This window comes from Sarcophilus harrisii, chromosome 2 (assembly GCF_902635505.1).
Source record: "Sarcophilus harrisii chromosome 2, mSarHar1.11, whole genome shotgun sequence".
Taxonomy (NCBI): domain Eukaryota; kingdom Metazoa; phylum Chordata; class Mammalia; order Dasyuromorphia; family Dasyuridae; genus Sarcophilus; species Sarcophilus harrisii.
In genome coordinates, this window is record NC_045427.1 from 627788133 (window position 1) to 627809748 (window position 21616).

Genomic DNA, 21616 nt, shown 5'->3' on the forward strand with positions numbered 1-21616 from the left:
CTTTCAGCTTCATCTTTCTAGCACATGATGCATAGCAGGCAATTAGTATTTGTTGTTTGATAAGATTAAGCTGATCTAGCAAAGCAATATGATTGGCTAATCAGAAAAATCAAATGTCATAAAAAACAGCAAACGAGAAACCAAGTGAAATCTTTCCAAGAGGAGATCAATGGTGGCTCAAGGGGCCCAACCGACTTATTTCTAAAATGCCTTTCATATCTCTAAGTGCTGTATGTTGTATTTGTATATTGGCTCTAAAAGGATGCCGCCAATTGAAAACAGACATTAATGGGCGTTCCCTATGACCTCTAGCATTAATTACAATTTTGCAGTCCTTCACATCTGGTGCCAGCCTGACCTTGCAGGTCCATACTCTTTTCCTAGAGCAGGGCTTCCTAAAACTTCTACTTGTGAAATTTTTGTGCAACATTGGGTATACTGCTATATAAAATAAGTATATACTTTTACTTGTATTAAATCATAATTTTGTGACTCCCTTCCGCCCATGCAGTTATGTGGTCCCTATATGGGTTCACAACCCACAAGTTAATTAAGCAGCTTTAGTCTAGAGCTGCTGAGGACTTTGAAATCTGTCAGGAAGACCCAGTTTCAAATGGCCCTGGATCCTTACTAGCTGGGTGACAATTCCCTAGGTGTTTCCCTCAACTATAAAACAAGGATGGCTTAGTACAGTGCAGATGTTAAAAGTGCTTTTCTGCTGCCTCTTTATATGTACAACACTCTCCTGTCAAGTATGTCTTCTCTCTCTCTCCCCCCTTTATCCTCTAGGAGAAATGGGTTTTGGAAAAGAAGTTACAGGGCAAGAAACTAAGTTAACTAGGATGCAACAAGAATATTGCCAGCATAAAAAAGGCTCAATTGAGATTAGATTAACAGAATTGTAAGGGATTCAGTTGTGAGAGATTTCTAGCTATGAGCTAATGATACATAAAAAGTGGTATGGGATTTGAGCACTTAGAAGTGTGTATAATTCAATCGTTATCTCTAAGGTCAAGAGCGAGAGCAGAAGAAAATGAACAGGAATTGATTGCCTGCCTAAGGGAAGCAAAGAATATAGTGAAAATGGGGAATGGCTAAATTGTAGTATGTATTAGTTATAGAATATTATTTATTGTTCTATGGGAAATAACGAGCAGGATGCTCTCAGGAAAAAAAAAAAAAACTGGTAAATCCTCCATGAACTCAAGAAAAATATATACAAAGTAATAGCAATGTTCTGGGATGACCCAACAATAAATGCCTCAGCAGTACAATGATTCACAAGTGCTCTGAAAGACTGAAAAATCCTATCCATACCCAGAAAAGGAACTGATTGTGTCTGAATAAAGACTGAAACATATACACAAACTCTCTTCTCCCTCTTTTTAAACTTTTTCTTGTGGTTTGGTTTTTCTTTTTCAATTAGGATTAGAGACCCATGTTTCTGTCACAACAATTTTTATGGAAATGATTTGCATAACTTCACATGTGGTTTCTTAATGGGGGATGGAAGTAGAGAAGGAAACTGAAACTCAAAAACTTTTAATGTAAAAAAAAACTGTATTAAATGTAACTGGGTAAAATTTTAAATAAGCAACTTGCTCGTGTCACCTGCACAGGTATTATATCCTAGACTCTCTAATCATAAATCCTAGTTTAATTTCTGTGTATACATTAATCCTGTGGTCTATGAATACCTTCCTCAGAATAATTTTTAAAAATGCATCAAATACACACAAGTTGTTATCAAAATACTTTTTCAAAACAAATCCAAGAGACACTGCCCCCAACATAAACTTTTTTCCTAACACTTAATTCTACACTGTTGTCTTCTCCACCCACCCCACCTTAAGAAAAATTACAATTTGGGACACTCCTACCCGAGTACTTGTTTCATCTCTATATTTACTGCTGGTATGAGGCCGCGAGTTATAGTGGCCACATGTCTTCCTCTCTTCCTACCATATAGGGCCTGGCTCCTTAAGAGTTCTTGTTGATTTCATGTTAGTCTGACCAGGTGATGCCCCTGTATCTGATGCTCACAGTTCTTTGGAGGAACTTGTAATTGGAAAGAATATTCTTCCATATAGCAACACTAATATTAGTATTGAAAAGACAAGTTTTCACATCAGTCAGAAAGATGGCTTCGTAATTTCAAAAGCAATTCAACACACTCCATTTCTCCCAATTAACATTTGGCTCACAAGAGAGAGTTACAGCATGACTGCCTGATCAGCATGTGAGGAATACTTTCAAGTCCAGTCATCTCATTTTACAGATGAGGGAACTGAGGTGCGGTGAAGTTCAAAGACCCAAGGAGAACCAGGATTGAACTGAGGTCTATCCAGCGACTCCAAATTCAGGTTCTTACTACCTCAGAGCACTGCTTCTTCAAACATTCCTTCTCCAATCATAAACGTGGGGGGACCTTTAAATACGTTTCTCTGTTTCTTTTTTTGCTGAGGCAAATGGGATTAACCCACTTGCCCAGGGTCACACAGCTAGGAATATTAAGTATCTGAGGCCATATTTGAATTCAGGTCTGGTACTCTATCCACTGTGCCATCTGCCTGTAAATACTTTCTGTTCAGAAACTTTCTAACTCCCACTTCAGAGTGACCACATGCTCCCACTTCTGCACATTAACAGCTCATATAAAGTAAAGCACTCTACTTGTCCCTAGAATTGTTGCACACATTCTGCCAATCCCTCCCACCTGGATAACTGGAATGGCCTTTCCAACAATCTTCCTTTCCACTGTCTCTTCCTTATGTCATCCAAAACAACTGTGGCAAAATACAACTTGGTGCTTAGAAGTTGTTAATTTTTACTTCACAGCAAAAAGAGAAGCTGTGAGAAGAAAAGCACATGAATACACTGCTTTACACTGTGAAGCTGGAATTGATCCAATCATTCTGGAAAGAAATTTGGAATTACACTAAGATGCCCCGACTCTGACTTGGACATATGCTACTACATGAATATGCCCTGTTCCTCTTCTCCCCCCAAAATCAGTGCTATCTATCAAAGAACTAGATGTTCACTGATGGGAAGAGGCTAAAACCAATCATTTATGGATTAAGAGATGATGAACAATACAAGATTCAGAAAGACAAAGCAAACATTAAAAACTACAAATAAATTTAAATCTAATCTAACAATTAGAAACTAGCAGAAAAGGTGATTTTAAAAGATGATTAGTTTTCTTTTCCTTTATTTAAGTAGTTATCCATTTGGTCAAGTTACTCTGTTAATATGAAAAATGTGGGATACTTTTATTTATCCCTGACTAAAATGCAATTGTCACAGAAACCTTGAGTTTTATGCCTGGAGTACAAGTTACTAAGTGTTTCTGCATCTTCAAGATAGGTTTAATGATACACTATGTACCTGAGCAGATATGAGAAAAGTATTTTGAAACTTTCAAGAGCTGTGTAAATTTGAGTCATGAAATTAGAATTAGCTCTCACAGAAAGGCATGTTTGCCAGATGTGATAGCCGAGAAGATAGAATAATAACTAAATAGCACATACCATCTCTATTAAAATGGCCAAGTTCAACAAATTCTGAAAGTTATTACGAATTATGTTACATAGGTTTTGATACTAAAAAATCCACCACCCCAATAGTTATGCTCAGAATATATTTTTAAAAGGAGGGAAATGAAAACACATTTTTTAAAGAATTCTCTCTAAAATATAAAATTTTTGAATTGGAGGGAGAAGAGGACAATAACATTTTTGTAGATGGCCCGTGTGTTACACATAAATGAAATGTTGAAACTTTTAATAAAATATTAGAGAAAGACATTATATTAAAGACTACATATATATGTGTATATATATTGAAAGTAGCAATTTTATTTGAGTTAAAATTATTTACAAAAACCCAAAGACATACTTCATGAAACTGGTACAAACTATTTTTCCTGCCGTTGGCTTTTGCTCCAAAGATCACAGCTGAGAAATACTGTATAAAATAAAAATAGGATTGGATTCAGAAAAGTACTCTACTGTTCTAATTTCCAATTGAGAGTATTTACAGAAATATTTACAATGGAAAAAAAGTTATTTTAAAATTTTAGTTAATTTGCAAGTCAGCCCCAAGGACCCTTGAATGCAGAGGTCTCTGAGGGTCCCAAACACACAAACGCACTGCAGTTCAAAGGTGACCACTTTGCCCTCCTTCCCCCCCCCCCATCCAATTCTGCATCTCTATCAGTGCTTGACAATTGGTTATTATTAAAAAAAAAAAAAAAACAAACAAACTGTTAAACACTGAGGTAAATCAATTCCCATTCAAAACGATTACCAGTGTAACAGAGAAATGGAGTTAGCCCTGATTTTCTTCATTATTTCTAAGTTTCTCATTATTTCTTACCATCTGCCACTAGTCATTTTAGCCTACATGTTTTCTGAAATCCAAAGATCAATGAAAAAAACATTATTCTAAAATTAAACAAAAGAGACAAAAAGTATCTATCTGATTTATCTGTGAACATCATTTACTCATATACATATTTTAAATCAATTTGTTCTCAAATTTTTATATCCAGGGCAAACATGACCTCATTTTTTTTTTTCAAAGTTACACTGGCATGTGTTCTTAGATGAGAAAAGGGAGGAGAAAGAAGAAACAAGCAAAACAGGATTTGCCTCTAATCAGTTACTTCCTTATAGAATCCCCAACAATCTGCATTATCAAAAATAGGAAGACATAGAAGGCAGCCACTGTATTCAAAATAATTACAGCTGGCACTGATACAAGAGCAGAGATTTGTAACTTTATACAAGGAAATAACAAAGTCTAAATGGTAAAAGATTAGACTTTCAGCTATTTTCCCCAATACACACCGAACTCATATTTTTTTTATGGCTTCAAGTTTTATAAATCCAATGAAGAAACATGATATAATTACCTATATAGGTATTTAAAAAATGTTGATGAAATAGATCTCTGGAAAGCCTGCAAATATTTGAGACCAGCTTAATTTAAAAGAAAAAAAAGTTATCAAGTTTTATTGGTCTGAATAATAATGAAAGCAAGAAATCACTGCCATGTTCCAAACTTAAATAAATATGTAAAATGCATTTTCTGAGATTTTGTGTTCGATGAAAGTATTCAAACATGCTTTGCTATGAATTAGACTTTGGACAAAAGATCTTCTCTAAATCAGCAATTTAAGGCTTTATGTTTATGCATTTGATTTTGCCATTCTATAGAAGAATATACTAATAGAAATGTTATCTGGAAACATGAATTCCATTGGTGTTTTAGCTTCTTTATATCTACTGTACTGCGCATTATAAAATATATCTAGAGTCCGCCCTTGAAACAGAATAGTGTTTCAAAGATTTTTTTTAACCTATAATTAAGTGTAAACTACCCTGGGATGATATTTCATTTTATCCTTAACAGGGCACAACATTTAGAGTTACTGCATTTTCATATAATATTCCTTTTCAAACTGTTGGATTGCTTATTTTCTTGCATGCCGTCTAGAACTATGACATTTTATGGTATGTAATATTCTATGGTTTAGGATGGTCTTAGAAATGAAAAATAGTCCAACAACTTGAACCTGGTCAAGAGTAAAAAAATAAACTATCCAATTCTTGCCTCTTTGGATTCCAACAAATTTTAAATATAGACAGTAGTTAAAAATCACAAAATTACACAAAAGCTTTATTTTATGATTTTGGATTCATTCAACAAAAAAGCAAAAGCAAATGAGACTCAAGAAAGGAGTTATGCTGCTGTCCAGAATGTACTTCAACACCTGTCTGATAACTCAGTAGCAAAGCTGCTTTTGCACCTGGCTGGCATGATAACAGTGGCTCAACATACACAGCAGTTGCATTATCAGCAGCAAATTTTCTTGCCTTTATACTTGCCAGGACAAAGCAAGAAAAGAAGGGAGCAAGGGTAAATCCTGCCAAAATATGGATATTTAAATACTGCACTACATCATTAATAGTCTGAATTTTTTTTCATCAGAACCTTTCACCCCTCATTTTTGATAGTTGCAGATTGATGTAGTAACTGTCATTTAGCAAATGCAGAATGCATGATTAAGAGACCAGGTAGTAGCTTTAAAATCCGAACACGAATGACACAGATGAATGCTCTTGGTGTATTCTTTAAGGACTTCTTTCATGACTTCTTCCTTTGTCTAAGGGTGACTCCAGCAGGAGTGAGTGCCCACAGCGGAAATGAAGTTATCTAGCAGTGTTCCAAGTATTCAATCACCCTAGAGATAGATTTCTGGCCTGTGGTTCCAACAGCACACTGTGGGCAAGAGAGTAATAGAAACCAGAGATCTGAATTAAATTAAGCATTCAGAGTTTTAGTTTCTTCCCATTTTACTATGTTAGTAAAGATGCAGTCCAATCTCAATTTAACACTCTGATGAGAAAAATATTTTTAAGGGACAGAGTCCCCAAGATGAAGAATTTACCACACATACAATTAAGTCTAAAATAAGGAATTAATTGTTTTGAAGTTTCTCTTAATTCCTTATCATAGCCCACAGTATTTTAGTTTGCACTGACAAATTAAATATTAAAAGGTCCATGAGGTGCTAAGAAAGGAAAAGGAGAAGCACACTTTTAAATATATGCTACTTACGGTAAGATTCATGAAACTGAGAAATTTTTTGAGCATTTCAGTCATTATTGAAAAGTCCCCTTCAGGTAAGTACCCCCTCACAGTAGTCACATTGATCTGTGAAAACATTTTAATTTGACAAATATTTACAAGTATCTGCATATACAAAATAAAATTACATTTCATGTAATTCTTTTACATGATCTGTGCATATTTTTAAAAGCCCTGCTAGTTAATCAGCTCAAGATTTCTGGGAAATACAAAATGGTTCCCCCCAAACGGCAGGTGCTAGGTTGACAGATAAAAAAAGGAAAAAACAATTAGCATATAGGTCTATGGTTTATAAGAATCCAGAATGCTGGGAGAGGGGAACAAGAAGAGTGAAAACAAAATCTTTTCAGAATAGTCTTAAGATTACATGAAGGGGCTTGGTTTTAATAGGTGAAAAAAGTAATTCCATAGCCCCAGCATTACGCACAGTGCCCGCACATGTTATGGTTGTTGCTCAACTATTTCCGATTCTTTGTCAACTACTTGGGGGTTTCTCGGCAAAGATAGTGCAACTAGTTGGCAGTTTCCTCTTCCCATTCATTTTATAGTGGAGGAAACAAAGGAAGAAAAGTGAAATGACCCACCTAGCTGCTAAATACTTGAGGCTGGATTAGAATTTGGGTCTTCCTAACTCCAGGTCCAAGGTATTATCTATGGCATTTAATGTTTACCGTTTGGAAAAAGACAAACATTCCTGTGTCTAGCCAACATGTACTATATTGCCATGCAATTCTTCTGTTCATCTCTTCTTACTTGCCTTATTTGACATTGCCTCTAAAGTTTTCTCTTTAAGGCCCTCAAACCTTTGGTCAACACAAACTAATGACTTCTTTATTCACTGGAGAGAGGTTAGTAATATAATTCAGTAAATAAGAAGTTCCTAATCACCGGGAGAGCTAAAAAAAAAAAAAAAACCAAAAAAAAAAAAAACAACAACAAGAAGTATAATTCCTCAACCTAAGAAGCTCAAGATTTTACAGGGATGATATTCCTAGATGATACTGAGCACTAAGAATCATCACCAAGATAGAGGCATCACCAAATCTAGAGCTTTTAGATAATATTTTACAAAGGAAGAGAAGAGGGTTATGGGTTGAGCAAGAAGGAAAAATGCCGCCCCTCCCCCCCCTTACCTTACATAGTAAGGTAAAGAAGTAATCAAAGCAGGATTGGCTTTAGAGAAAGAATATCGAGCAAAAAGGATAGATTAAGAGAACCCTAGGCAAAGCAATTTTAAAGTTTTGTCTATTATCAATGTGGATTCAGTGACAGTTACTAAGCCTACAATGGGTCATCATTTCACACTGTATCCCAGAAAGGACGAAAGCTAGGAGAAATGAGAGAGACCGACCAGAAAACTACTGTGGCAGTAATTTATATGTCGGGGACACGAATCTGGCCCAGTGAGGGTGCCAATGCATACAGAAAGAAACTAAAGGATACAAAAGATAAGAATATGATTTGGTGATTGAATGAAGAAAACTTTTAAGAAATGAAGCTCAATTTAAAATAACAAATTCATGCAATTATAGAAGAAAATATTGCCTCTTCCTTCTAGATTTGAATCCTTTTTGACTTTCCTTGAACATTTCACATATTACACGACTAAAAGTTCCTTGACTAATTTCCTGGTTCTTTTTAATCTTTTGCATGATGCCTAAACCTCTGTGAAGACATGACTCACTTTGTTAGTGATCAACATACTACTTTTGCAACACAAACAGGAACAAAATGACAAAGTATTTTTAGTAAAATTTTACTGATGATAAAGAAACTAAATTATCTCTTTTCACAGTGAAATGGCAAAAAAAAAAAAAAAAACACCACGTGAAACTCCCAAATAATGTCAAATTGCCAATTCGAAAGAATTGAACTGTGTAACTTACTGGACTCTCCTGGCAAAGACAGCCAAGAAGCAGTGCTGTGTATGAAGCAACGATGCAGTCTTCCATATGTTTACCAGCATGTTGAAGGGCTGAAAAGTATTTAAAAATAATTTGAGAAAATAATAGTATTTTGTGTTTAAAAAAAAAACAAAAAAACAAAAAACTTTAACTAGTATCTAAGTATCTTTCCCCCCTCACAATTACAATTCAGACCTCACGATTTTTAAAGCCGCCTAAATAAATGTTTTCTCAACAACAAAACAGGGAGACAAACATTTCTAACTTCAATGCTGCAATATCAAGTTGTACAATTAAGTACAACTCCAAACTGATTACAGAAGTCAGGCATAATGGGAGGCTACAGAAAAAAGAAACCAAATTAGGATTCTCAATATGTGATCCATAAGCAAGTTACCTCAACCTTAGCTTTAATTTCCATACTAAAACAAACAAACAAACAAAAAAAAACCCCAGAGCTGTCATTTGTCATGTACTATGCCACAAAGTTGTAAAGATGCTGTTAGACCTGAGAGTAAACTATAAACTGGCAATATATGTAAATATTTTCAAAATTAAAACAAAATAGAAGAAAGTGTTCATTCATCCTTCTCACAGACCTTTATTGAGGTCAAGCTCCTCATCATCCTCCTCCTTCTTTTCTTTCTCTTCACTACTATCTGTCTTTTCAGCAGAAACCCACTGAATCTCTCCACTCGTTTCTTGCCATTCCCCACTTTTATCATGCTGAGCGGTGGGAGCTTCCTTGATCAGTTCATCTGTCTGGCTTTCAGCCAACTGGGCTGCTCGCTCACGCTCGAGGAATAACTGATTAAAATAGTTTAAAGATAGTCAAAAGTACATCACACTTAAAAACCAGTATGTATTCATGCATTTAAAAGATTTCCTATTGTTTAAAATAAAGTTATTCCATGAAGGTACTAAAGTGGTGAAAAAGAATGACGATATTGAGATACTTTCCTTTGATTTCCTGCTATATAACATCAGGGCAAAACCCAAAAATAAACCCCATATTATAAATAGCACAATGCTCCCACACTTTGTGTATTGTCGACCATACTGCAACAGCACTGATCTGTTCTCAATTCATTTTTTGTGTTATTTTTGAAAACCAATGAATTTTTGTTGTTGCAAGTCTGAAAGGTCACAATAACATTCCTAAGGCAGGGCAAGATCAATTAGAATCAAAGAGAAGACACGATAAACATTAGAAAAGTAAGCTTAGACTTTATGAAATAAATGGGACCAGACCAAAAAAAAAGTATTATCCAATTCTTAAAGGATGGCAAGCTACTGTAGCAAGGCAACATGGCTTCTTTATGGGGAAATCATTCTTGACAAAGTTAGAATTTTTTGAGGGAATAAACATGCAGATAAAGAAAAACCAGTGGATGTCATTTATCTAAGTGTTGTTTCCCCCATAAGTTATTCTATATAAATACACTGATTACTGGTATGACTGAAATGAATTGTTTTTAATTTAAAAAAAATTTTTTTTTGAAAGACAGAGAATTGCCTTAAAACAGAAAAAAGGACAAGACTAAACAGGGGTTTAATGGATAATCACTAGGCTATCCTGGGGATCTACCTCATTAATATTTTTATCAATGACTTGGGAAAGGAAGTGAACAATAAAAAAAGATAAGATATTAAAATTCATCTAGGATTTGATGCCAAACCAAAGGAGGCAAATTACAAAAGATCTTAGAAGATTGTAATAATGTAGAAAAATAGATAAATTTCCTTTTGAGCAAGTATAAAATAATGTACTTAGGGGGGAATAGGGGAATAGCCCCAGTTGTTTATAGATAATGATTCCTGAACTATCAGCTATGAGTTAGGGAAGGGATCTAGAAACTGAAGTAGATTTTTCTACAGTAGCTTCAATGCATTTGATGCTAAAACAATCTAAAGGGGGCAAAAGCATAATTATATACAAAAGTAATGGAAACAAGGTGGGGGAGGAAACAGTACCCCATAGAATATACTTGGAAAGAAAGATGTAATGCCACATGCAGTTCTGGTCATCAAATCGCAAGAAAGAAATAAAACTAGAAATGTTAAAATCAACTAAACTAACCAAAGGGTGAGATTAGCTTCCATATGAGAAGAAACTAAGGAAACCAGAACTCCTCAAACTGGAAAGACAAACAGTTTATAAATCCAGGAAGAGTTTGTAGGGGAGAAAAAGGACATTTAAACCCAATCCTGGAAAAACAGAAATAAAAAAATAATAATTTGACAATGAAAAGGTCTTATTTTAGGACAAAGAAAATACTATTTGATTTCTTTATAGTACACCAACCACTTTAGAGGACAAGAAGGTTGACAATAAGCCTGAAAACAAAAGATTTAAATTAATTCATAACAAAAAGATTAAATAGGGAAGGATAGGGAAATTTGGGGCTATCTACCCCATAGTTTAATCTTGGGGATTCTGCCAATGAGGGGAAACGAACTATTCCTTTAAGTTCCTTGGGGTTTAGAGCAAAAATGAGTACTTGAGTTGGAGAGCCTACTAGTGTTTTCTCAAACAGCTGTTGTAATTAACTGTCACTGAGTAAGAAGATTTAAAATCTTAAGTAACAACAAAACACAAGAATAAACTGACATGTTTATATGGCCTCCTATACTATTAAAAGTGTTTATATACATTACTTCACTTAATCCTCACAACTCTGTGAGGTAGATAAGGGCGGGAATTATTATGACCATCTGACAGATGAGGAGAAAAAAAAAAAAAAAAAACAACAACAAAAAACCGAGGCTCAGAGTGGGTAAATGACTTGCCCAAGGTCACACAGCTAGTAAGTGGCAGAGCTGGCACTTGAACCCAGGTCTTCTGACTCCTAGTCCAGTGCTCTTTCCATACCATGCTGCAACATGTGAGCCTCATTCAGGGGATCACCTGGGAAGAAATGCCTTGTGGGTATTAAGTCCTGCTGTGTAAATAACACAGGTTAAACAATAATCTTTCATTGTAGTTAAAAAAAAAAAAAAAAAAAGGTCATAAAATGCATTTTTAAAATTCAGTTTAAGATCCCAGCCTTAAAAAGGAAAATGCTATCAGAAATACAGAACCAAAAGTTCTGAATGAAATAAGTCAAGGCATTTGCATATAATCATGCTATTTCTGGACCAAACGGGTCCAGACCAGAAAAGGCATTTCCTAAAGAATGGCTGAAGATCACCATTTGCAAAATGAACATCAATCCAGATGTGACTAGTAAGATCTGCATTGTAACAATTTTAAAGTTGAAATTTCATTGCATTGTATTATTTGAATTTAGAACAAATCTTTTAAGCCCTTAGGGATGGGGGAAGAGACAAAACCCACAAGTTACTTTCAATTACACTTTGTAAAGGAATGACCCAAGATGACTGTTTGATCAGTCTGTAAGTCACATTGTGATATTAACTTTGACTAATTTATACCTATTGGCTTCCAATAACTTTCACAGAGAAAGAACAGACTATATTTTGCTTAAGCTCTAAAAGGGTTATTGGCGTGTAACTGGGAAAACTCCCAGAGAACTCAGCCAGAATAGGGAGTTGAGTGGGAATGACTTTGAGGAATTTTTAAAAAAGGAACTCAAGTTAGATGAAAGATGGGAACTATGAAAAAGGCCTACTTCCTGGTAATAGCATCAGGGAAAACTGTTAAGACCTTTATTATTAAAGTTGTTATTTTATCCTATAGTGCTTACAAGTAAAACTCTAAAAGAGACCTAAGGAAAATTTACTATTTCCAGGCTGCAGAGCAGGAAAAGGCCTCTATGTGTTTTCTCAGATTAAACTAGGTTAAACAACAACATACTTTAGCCATACTCTTCAGGCCTAAATAATAGATTTGGTATTAAGCAGGACAAGATACTCTATTTCTTCACTTAATGCTTATCACAGTACAAGACATATAAAAGGTATTTAGTACTTGTTTATGTCTCAGTGGGAAACAATACAGTGATTACAGATCATCCACTTAGGAAACACAAAAAAATTAACTGTAAAAAGCATTGCTTTTAATACAGAAAGAAAATTATGTGGCCGTCTAATAGGCCACATAATTAATAGGCCCTGAGTTTTCTTGAACCATTGAAATTTTCTTGCTCAATATTGTCTTGTAATCAAAATTAAAAACACCCCCACACTCCCAGATACCCACTGAATTTAGAGGTGGAAGGAACCTAAATTCAAACCCCCTCATTTTACAGAAGAGGAAGTGGTGGCTTTTTTTTTTTCTTCAAAGTCACAAAGCAAGAGAGTAAGCAGAGCTTGCATGTAAACTAGTATCATTAGACTTTATCAGAGAGGATTCTTTCTACTATAATTAATTATAACTATTAATAACATTGAGGCTTGAGACTAGAATCCAAAGAAAACGAAACTTTACAATTATCATATTTAAACCCAAACTGGCATTATTGGTTCAAATCAACCACACTGTATACTTTAGCTCAGCTATCCCATTTGTAAGAACAGTTCAATTACAAAAAGTATGACTTAAAAATCGAAAAATTAAAACAAGACCAACACATATTTAATTCAGTTCCACAAAATGCTTAAATGTATATAACAAATGAAGAAATTAAGGCGCAACATAGAAAATTCTATAAAATTTTATTTTAATAGAAATTACTGATAAGATCTGCTTTGCAGTCTGAAGTTGTCACTTACCTGCACTAAAGCCTGAACTGCATGAATCTGTCCATCTATCCTTAAACTATCATCTCCTTCTCCGGCACAGAAGGAGTCAAAAGAGCTTGATGTTTCCATATTGACTAGACAGTGCCGATTCCGAGCACTATATTCTACTAGATTTATTAGTAGACCCAAACCCTGCAAAAATAAAAAGGTTTTCTTTTTAACAAAGAAATTAAAACTCAAGTCTAGGTATTCTTTTTAATTTCTGGCCAACTGTAGCACAATTATTTTGATATTTTGTCACCCTGAAATTTGTATTTTTATCAAAACCAAAAAATAATTATATTCCAAATTTAGACCAACATTTCATTAGCTTTTAGGAGAATTTTTTAAAAACCACATTTAAACTCTAATAAGAATCTCTGACATTTTCACTGACAGAAGGTTTCAAAGGGGAAGCATTTTTCCTTCCATTACTTGAAAACATGTTTTCTCCATGTTTTTGAAAAATGGATTTTTTTCTTACCAGCACTCGGATATCAAATCTTTGTTCTTGAGGTAGGAACTTTGGAACCTGAAGCACACAATTCATTGCCGTGCCAATCAAACCATCTTGTTCACCTGTTTTGGTGCTGCCCCATTCTGAAAGAATTTTGCAAGCAAGAGGTTTTTAGTTATCAGTTCCTTTATTGCAAACAATGCATCAATGTTTTCAAAATGGGTATTAAAATTAGGATGCCAGGACATCTAAGTTTTTATGTAATACCCTTTTATAACTCAAAACCCTGAATATGAGACACGTCAATTGCGTATACTAAATTTCTGCTTCATCTTCTGGACTGGTTCTGAAAATTCCCTTATTTCTAGAATGACTAATAATTAACCAAAAGACAATTATTGATTATTATGGTTACTGATAATTCTTGTATAAATGAATAAAAGTTTTGAAAATAATTTACTTTTTCTATAAAATGTAATATAGTATACTATTAATTAGGAAAGACTACTTACCATTATCATTAGTTAAATTGAGTAACACACCAATGATGGCCCTCATGCAGTCTTGCACTGCTTTACCCACATGGTTAGTTACATTCTGGTGGGGAATAGGCTTACTATCAGGTAAACAAATACTATTTTCTGCGCGGTTATATCGCTGTATCAATTCTTCACAATGATGCAGAGCTCTAAAAAGAAAAACATTAGCTATCATACAAGTCATTTCACTTTAATGTTCTAAAATTACACCTTCATATGAATTTCTTTCAAACAGATTTTTATTCTCATTCTCTCTCTCTCTCTCTGTCACACACACACACACACACGTATATAGACACATCCTTTTGTTCAACTTTGTGATTTATCTTAAATTTGGATTAACTATTCAGTTCCCCCGAGGATAGTAAAAGTACTCATCTTATCATAGTCTTTACATGGGTTATTATATATGCAATTCCTCATTTTCAAGAATTACTTCTTCTTAAGCTATCTCCCATAATCCCACATGCTACCTTACAGATTCAGCATTCAATACAAAGAATTCCACATGCCTACCCCTCACACCCAACTGTGACACACACAAAAAAATAATCAAAATATACTTTAGAATAATTTAGGATACACTTTAGTTATTGTCTTGATAATACTTATCATTTTGGCTAGGAGCACCTAGCAATGTTATCAAATATGTCTCAAGTACTATATACATTTCACTAGCAGCAGATTTTATAAGGCACAGAATCAGACTGGAAGAAAAAAGGATTAATCCCACTATATTCAGAGAAATACTCAAATCTTTACTTCCTAACATATTAAAGGTTGTTTTCTGAAGCTTCCATTAGGGTGGCCTTTCTAAAATGACTCCTCTTTCATTTCAGTCCATACCCTTTCCTGTCTACTTTCTGCACTTTGCACATGAAGTCAGTATGCAAGACCGGTGACTGAGGACGGCAATGGGAATTGTGAGGGAGAGTCCTGGTAGCTTTATCTTTTGCAGGGAGGCCTGAGGAGCACTTGGCCTGGGATGCACAATGCCAGTTCAACCTGGCTTACAAAGCACAATTAAAGAGCTGAAAAACAAGTCTCTTGAATACATGTATGGGATTTGGTCTGAATTCCATTCCAATCAGTGACAACAAACTAGGACTCAAAAATAGCCAGGCAAGGGTTTTTAACCCTATCAGTGCATTTGCTGAGTTTGATCACAAGAGAATTGCTAAAATAATAAACTAACAATTTATTCTTTCACCCTACAATTTCTTATTTAAAAAGCGCTTTCTTCTGTTTATTTTAGGACTTACTTTGCTGATGAAACAATAAGCTGTGAATCTTTGTATGCTATCAAGTAGCTTTGATTCTCTGGGTTATGCACTGTTACCTAAAAAGAGAAAAATGTACTATTTAATAAAATATTACAGATTTGGTTTGCTTTGCATTTGTCTAGATAAACAGAAGAATTTGTTGAAACCTACCTTCCCCTGACAACAAATTCAAAATCTACAATGGATGTTAACAAAGTTAGATAAGTTAGTTGGATGTTAACTAAGTTAAAGTCATGTGTTAAAGTATAAAAATACAATAAAACAAAGTTCAGAGTCTCATAAAGCCCACTGATTTAACCCTGTGAATGTGCAAGATGCTGTGTCCACATTAGACTTTTTAGAAATTAATGAAATAAAATAATCTGGAGAATAAATCATTTTTGAAACACCCCAGTGTTATTCAAGACATTTTATAAAATGGATTATTTTAATATTATTGTTATTTTAAAAGCAACCATTCTCACTCAATTTCAAATCAGATGGACAGAAAATGACACTTCTTAGTATATACATTCATAGGAATCTTTGAAGCCATCTAATTTAATCCCCTAACTTTAAAAATGAAGATATGATGGTCCAGGTAAGCAATTTACTTGAGATCTAAAAAGTGGTAAATGGCAAGCCTGGGTGCCTGCTTGAATTCCGACTCCATTCTTCCCACATCATATTTAATATGAGACTTAATATCCTAGTTTATAAGAGAAAATTGAAGCCTGAAGAAAAGTAACTGGTTGGAAATGACCAGGATTTGCAGTGGGGCTTTATATTTAGGTTATTGTACCATACCATACCCTCAATCCTTTACCTTTCTACTATTCTGATATTGGTAGTAATCAGGCCTGATAGTTTTTGTTTGTTTAGTATTTTTGCTGAAGCAATTGGGTTAGGTGACGCGCGCCAGGATCACACTGCCAGGAAGTGTTAAGTGTCTGAGACCGGATTTGAACTCGGGTCTTCTCAACTTCAAGGCTGGCGCTCTATTCACTGAGCCACCTACCTGTTCCCAAGCCTGATGGTTTTTAAAAGAAAATTATAAGGACTTGGAATTTTAGGCCACAACAAAACATAGTTAAACGTTCAATTAATAATGCACTGCCTATTAATTACTGAATAAATTTTTGGAAATAAAAATAAAATTATGTGGCAAACTTCTTTGATCAATTCACACAAAGATTATTATTATTAATATTAATATATTGTCCCCCTTATACTTACACTCTCTAAAACCCGTAAACATCTTTCTGCTCCCCATAACGAAGCTACCAGTTTCTCTTCATCTTCATCACTACTTAAATGATCCACACATTCTTTTACTATGAAAAAACAGGAGGAAATGAAAATACAGACTTCTAAATCTAATACATTTAAGTCATGTTCATATTACTAATAACACTGGCATTTCACTAATATCACCCAAAGACTTATCTGTGAGATCAACTTATATAATTACTTTGCTAGGTCAGACATTAAATTCATCTGTAGGTCTAAAAGCAACCTGTTTTAAACAAATTTCATAATGTACTACTAAAACTGTCTTGGGAGGGATATTTTAAGAGTTATACTCCCAATTCAGCCCATCACAGATTTTGCTTGCAGGAACATAGATGAAACGTGTATAAACTATATTCACTTATGTTTTCTTATTTCAACGTGATGAAAATGTGTTATTTTCTGCTGATTATGAGATCAAAATCACCAAAACTACTGGTAAATGATGTAGTAACTTAGCTTTCCAAAATACAACATAAATTAAATAATTTAGTTTGTTTAAAAAAAAAAAAAAAAGCCTAATTTTTTCAAAGTCAAAGTGATAACACATTCCTCTGTAGGTTGGTCCTAATTAAGATTTTAAATGTTACATAAAATTTATGTCTACCATACCTTTATCTACAATATGATCAAGACCACCCAAAAGACGCAACTCTTCTTTAAACCAGTCTCCTGCTCGCTTTGAAGTAAGCGACAATAATGTCTCCATTGCTAAATGTCCTGTCTGAAAGTTAGAATTTATTATTAATGCACAGTATTTTAGCAACAATTTTCATATATAATTATTACTGATACAGACTAAAATAAATGCAAGATAACATTTGCATGAAATGACACAAAATACTACTAATGTTAAACAGAATGAATGATAAGGGAAGAAAAGGTTTAATGAAAGAAAATGAAAAATACAACCAATTCTGTGTGAAAACTCATTTGTATTCATTACTTACAAGTTACCAAAAAAAAAAGTTTTTCCTCATGCACATTTTATCTCTTTTTCTCCCTTTTTGTAAAAATAAACTTTATCTGTTGCTGAAAAGTTGATTTGTAGCTGTCTGCTCACAGAAGGTAATGAAGCTGGACAACTAGTCAGAAGATTACAGGGGACCCTTTCTCCCTTTCTTAATTAAATATCTCAAGAAATAAGTTGAAAAATGTCAGAAAAAAAAGTACAAAAAGAACCTGACTTGTTGTGAGTTGTGAGAGAAAGCAAAACCCAAGTTCAGGAAAAGACAATGTTAAAAGGGCTACATGCAAAGTCTCAAAAATGGGAACAAACTAGTCTGAAGGACAAAAGTAATTCCTAGAAGAGCTTAATAAAAACGGGAAGTGAAGGAAAGATTAGGAAAGAGACGGGGAAAGGAGAGCAATACAAGAAAAGAACAAACAGCTTCATAAAGGAGGCATAAAAATATATGGAAGAAAATAGCATCTTAAAAAAAAAAACAGAATAAGGTCAAATGATAAGAAAGGCAAAAAATCCACTGAGATTTCCTTAAAAAGAATTGGCCAAATAAAAAAAGATGTACAAACATTCAGTGAAGAGAAGTTCTTAAAAAGAATCAACTAAATAGAAAAGTACAAAAGTTCAACAAACAATTCTTTAACAACTAGAATTGCCAATGCTAATAATTCCACAAGACAGTAAGAAACAATAAAACAAAATCAAAAGAAAACAAATTTGAAGGAAATGTAAATCTCACTGGAAAAACAGATGATCTGGAAAATGTACAGAAAGAGAATTTAATAAATATTGGACAACCTGAAAGCCATGATCAAATGTAGAGGCTATACATTAATTTTCAAGAAATTATCAAAGAAAACTATCCTAATTAATATCCCAGAAACAGAGGGTAAAACAGACATGGAATTCACTTACCACATCTCGAGATTAAAATAAAAACTTCTAGTACAAACAACTCCAGAACTCCCACATCAAGGAGAAAAACCACTGTGAAGCTAGAGTCCAATTTAGAATCAGAGGCTTACAATGAGATATTCTGGAAGGCAATGGAGTAAGTAGTCTACCTACAAGAACTGATTCTAATCTTTTAGAAGGGAAAAAAAAAAGACATTTAATGTAAAAGAGGCCTTTCAAAGCATTACTGATAAGAAGACCAGAGTTGAATAGAAAATGGGGCTTTCAAATGTAAGAGTTCTAAAGAAGCATTAAAAAAAATAAGGGATTCAATAAGATTATGCTTAACAATTCACATGGGAAGATAATATTTGTTAATTTCTTTTTCATTATTAGGGGAGTCAGGTGTAATTTACATTAACAGAGGGCACAGGTATGAGTGTGATAGGAAGATATTTCCCAAAAATAAAAGGATGAGCAAGAGAAGCACTGGGAAAGAGGATGATAAAGTGGGGCAAATTGTTGTGAAAGATGGGAGTATGGTCGCCAATATGAACCTTATTCTCACTGGAAATGGCTCAAAGTGAGTATAGAAGTAGGGAGGGAAAAGGACAAGAGAAGGGCTGATAGAATGGAAGGTGGATTTGGGTGAGACAATGGCCAGAAGCAAAACACTTGAAAGAGACAGGATTAGAGGAGAAAAAGAATTAACAAAAAGGAAAAAGTAGGCTGGAGTGAAATAGTAATCATAACTGTGAATATGATATGAACTCACCCCCAAATGAAAGCATATAACAGAGTGGATTACATGAGTTAGCCATAAAAAGAAAGCACAGGATAGTTTATAACCAAACAAGAGAAAGAGCATTACTAGATATAAAAGAGTAATTCTGATTATTAAGTTAAGTGAAAAGGTTTGTGCACAAACAAAACCAATACAAGTCAAGATTATAAGAAAAATAGGGAGGGAAGGGGGAACTATACAGTAAACTTCTCTGATAAAGAAAACAGAATTGAGTTAAATTTACAAGATTACTAATTGATAAATGGCTAAAGAATATGAAAAGGGAGTTTCTAGATAGAAAACAAAAGCCATGTGTAATCATATGAAAAATATTCTAAACCACTATTGATTAAAGAAATGAAAATTAATCAACTCTGAAATACCACCTCATTGGCTAATGACAAAATGTTGAAAGGGATGTGAAGAATTTGGAACACTTGGTGGTGGTTATAAACAGATCCAACCATTCTAGAGATCAAGTTGGAACTATGCCAAAAGTGCAACGAAAATGTACATACTCTTTGACCCAACAATATCATTATTTAAAAAGGGAGAGGGTCTATGTGTACAAAAATATTTTATCACAGCTCTTTTTGTGGGGGCAAAGAACAAGAAATTGAGAAGATGCCTATTAATTGGAAAATGACTGAACAAGCTGTACTATCTGATTATGAAAGAATGCCATTGTGCTATAAATGAATGCTTTCAGAAAAATCTGGCAAGACTCAGATGAAGTGATACAAAGTGAAGTGATAAGACCAAAGGGAACAGTATATACAGTAACAGCAATATTGTATAGTAATCAACTACAAATAACTAATGATAAAGTATACTACCCAACTCCAGAAAAGGAAAAGACGATTCTGAATGCTGATTACAGCATACTTTAACATTTTATTTTTCAGTTTTTTGTTTTGTCTGTACACAAAAGAGGTACAAAAAACTTGCCAAAAGTTTTAGCAAGCAATTCAACAACAACAAAAAAATCTAGTGCAAAGCTCTTATTTCATCACTTTGTGTAACAGACTACTGGGCTTAATAAGTGAGAAAGACATGAGAAGGCGAGGATTCTAAGATACCCTGAAACAAGCTAGTATATGGAACCAAATTTCAGTTGAAATAAATATAAAGTGTTTTAATAAATCATTGTCACAGTTATTAAAAAAGAGAGAGAGAGAGAGAGAGAAAGAGAGAGAAGCATGGTAGGGCAGTACTCCATTTGAAAAAGATCTGAGGATTTTAGTGAGCTAGGCGCTGAATATGTCAACAATGGGATATTACAGCCAAGAAAGTAATGCAATCTTAAGAAATGCCATAGTGTCTTGGAGTAAGGTAAGAGACTCATTTTTTTGGATGCCTTGGGCATCACATTTTAAGAACAGCATTAAACTGGAAGGAATCCAGAACATCAAGAAACAAGGCAAAAGGTTGACTTAAAAGCTACAAAAATGCCAACCCCAACCAATTTGGGACCATGCCAAACTTTATCCAGACTGGTTGGGATGCAATAATCAAAAGCAGAAGGGTGCATTTCCACACCTATGGAGAGTTAGGTAGATATATTTTTTGAAAACAGAGACATGGATGATTGTAATGGGGGTCATTATTTACAGTCTCCCAATAAGATAGAAGACCACTAAGTTATACCATCTGCCCTGACACAATAGCTTCCAAACCCTTAGGCCTAGGGAAATCACCAACACTAATTTGGTCTGAGTTGAATTGTCCTTTGAGGTCTTTTTATCTTTTAATTCTAAAGATTTCTGAGCATATATCAATGGAGTGCTTATAGAGCAGGCCCCAATATACAGGAACTGTTAAATATCCATGTTGAAACAAAAAGCTGAGAAGGTAGCAACCAATGGGCTTATCACACAGCCTTAAAATACAATGGTAATAAAGAATACAAGGGGGTTCAGTAAAGGTAAACGCTCAATATTATGGTTTTCCTTTCTCACTATGAAGTCTATGTTACAGGTTGCTCTACCAAACAAAACAGCAAGGCATTCAGCAGATCAAGGTGGGTTTTTTAAACTGTCAAGTGAGGGGCCTTATGGGAGATATAGTATGGATCATCAATATAGTAATTTAGGAGAAAAAATAAATATAAGAAATGGGATTTCTATTCTACAAAAAAAGGGAATATGAATTTGCAACTATAACTCCAGAGTTACCTAACTGC

At 34.2% G+C, this 21616-nt stretch overlaps 1 protein-coding gene across 5 annotated transcripts in view; it reads right to left on the reverse strand.

The window, feature by feature from the left end:
• Positions 1-3830: 3830 nt before the first annotated feature.
• WAPL (WAPL cohesin release factor) overlaps positions 3831-21616 on the reverse strand; it is an 85540-nt gene continuing 67754 nt past the window's right edge. For 4 of the 5 annotated variants that reach the window (XM_031956737.1, XM_031956735.1, XM_031956734.1 and 1 more), the window contains 10 exons: positions 17405-17516; positions 16739-16836; positions 15503-15579; positions 14214-14389; positions 13729-13844; positions 13236-13397; positions 9161-9368; positions 8544-8632; positions 6628-6723; positions 3831-6288 (listed from right to left, as the gene is read on the reverse strand). In XM_031956737.1, the coding sequence (XP_031812597.1) occupies positions 6223-6288; positions 6628-6723; positions 8544-8632; positions 9161-9368; positions 13236-13397; positions 13729-13844; positions 14214-14389; positions 15503-15579; positions 16739-16836; positions 17405-17516 (1200 nt within the window). In that variant the 3' untranslated portion in view covers positions 3831-6222. The remainder of the gene's footprint in view (positions 6289-6627; positions 6724-8543; positions 8633-9160; positions 9369-13235; positions 13398-13728; positions 13845-14213; positions 14390-15502; positions 15580-16738; positions 16837-17404; positions 17517-21616) is intronic. The other variant, XR_004232566.1, reaches the window with a different exon arrangement.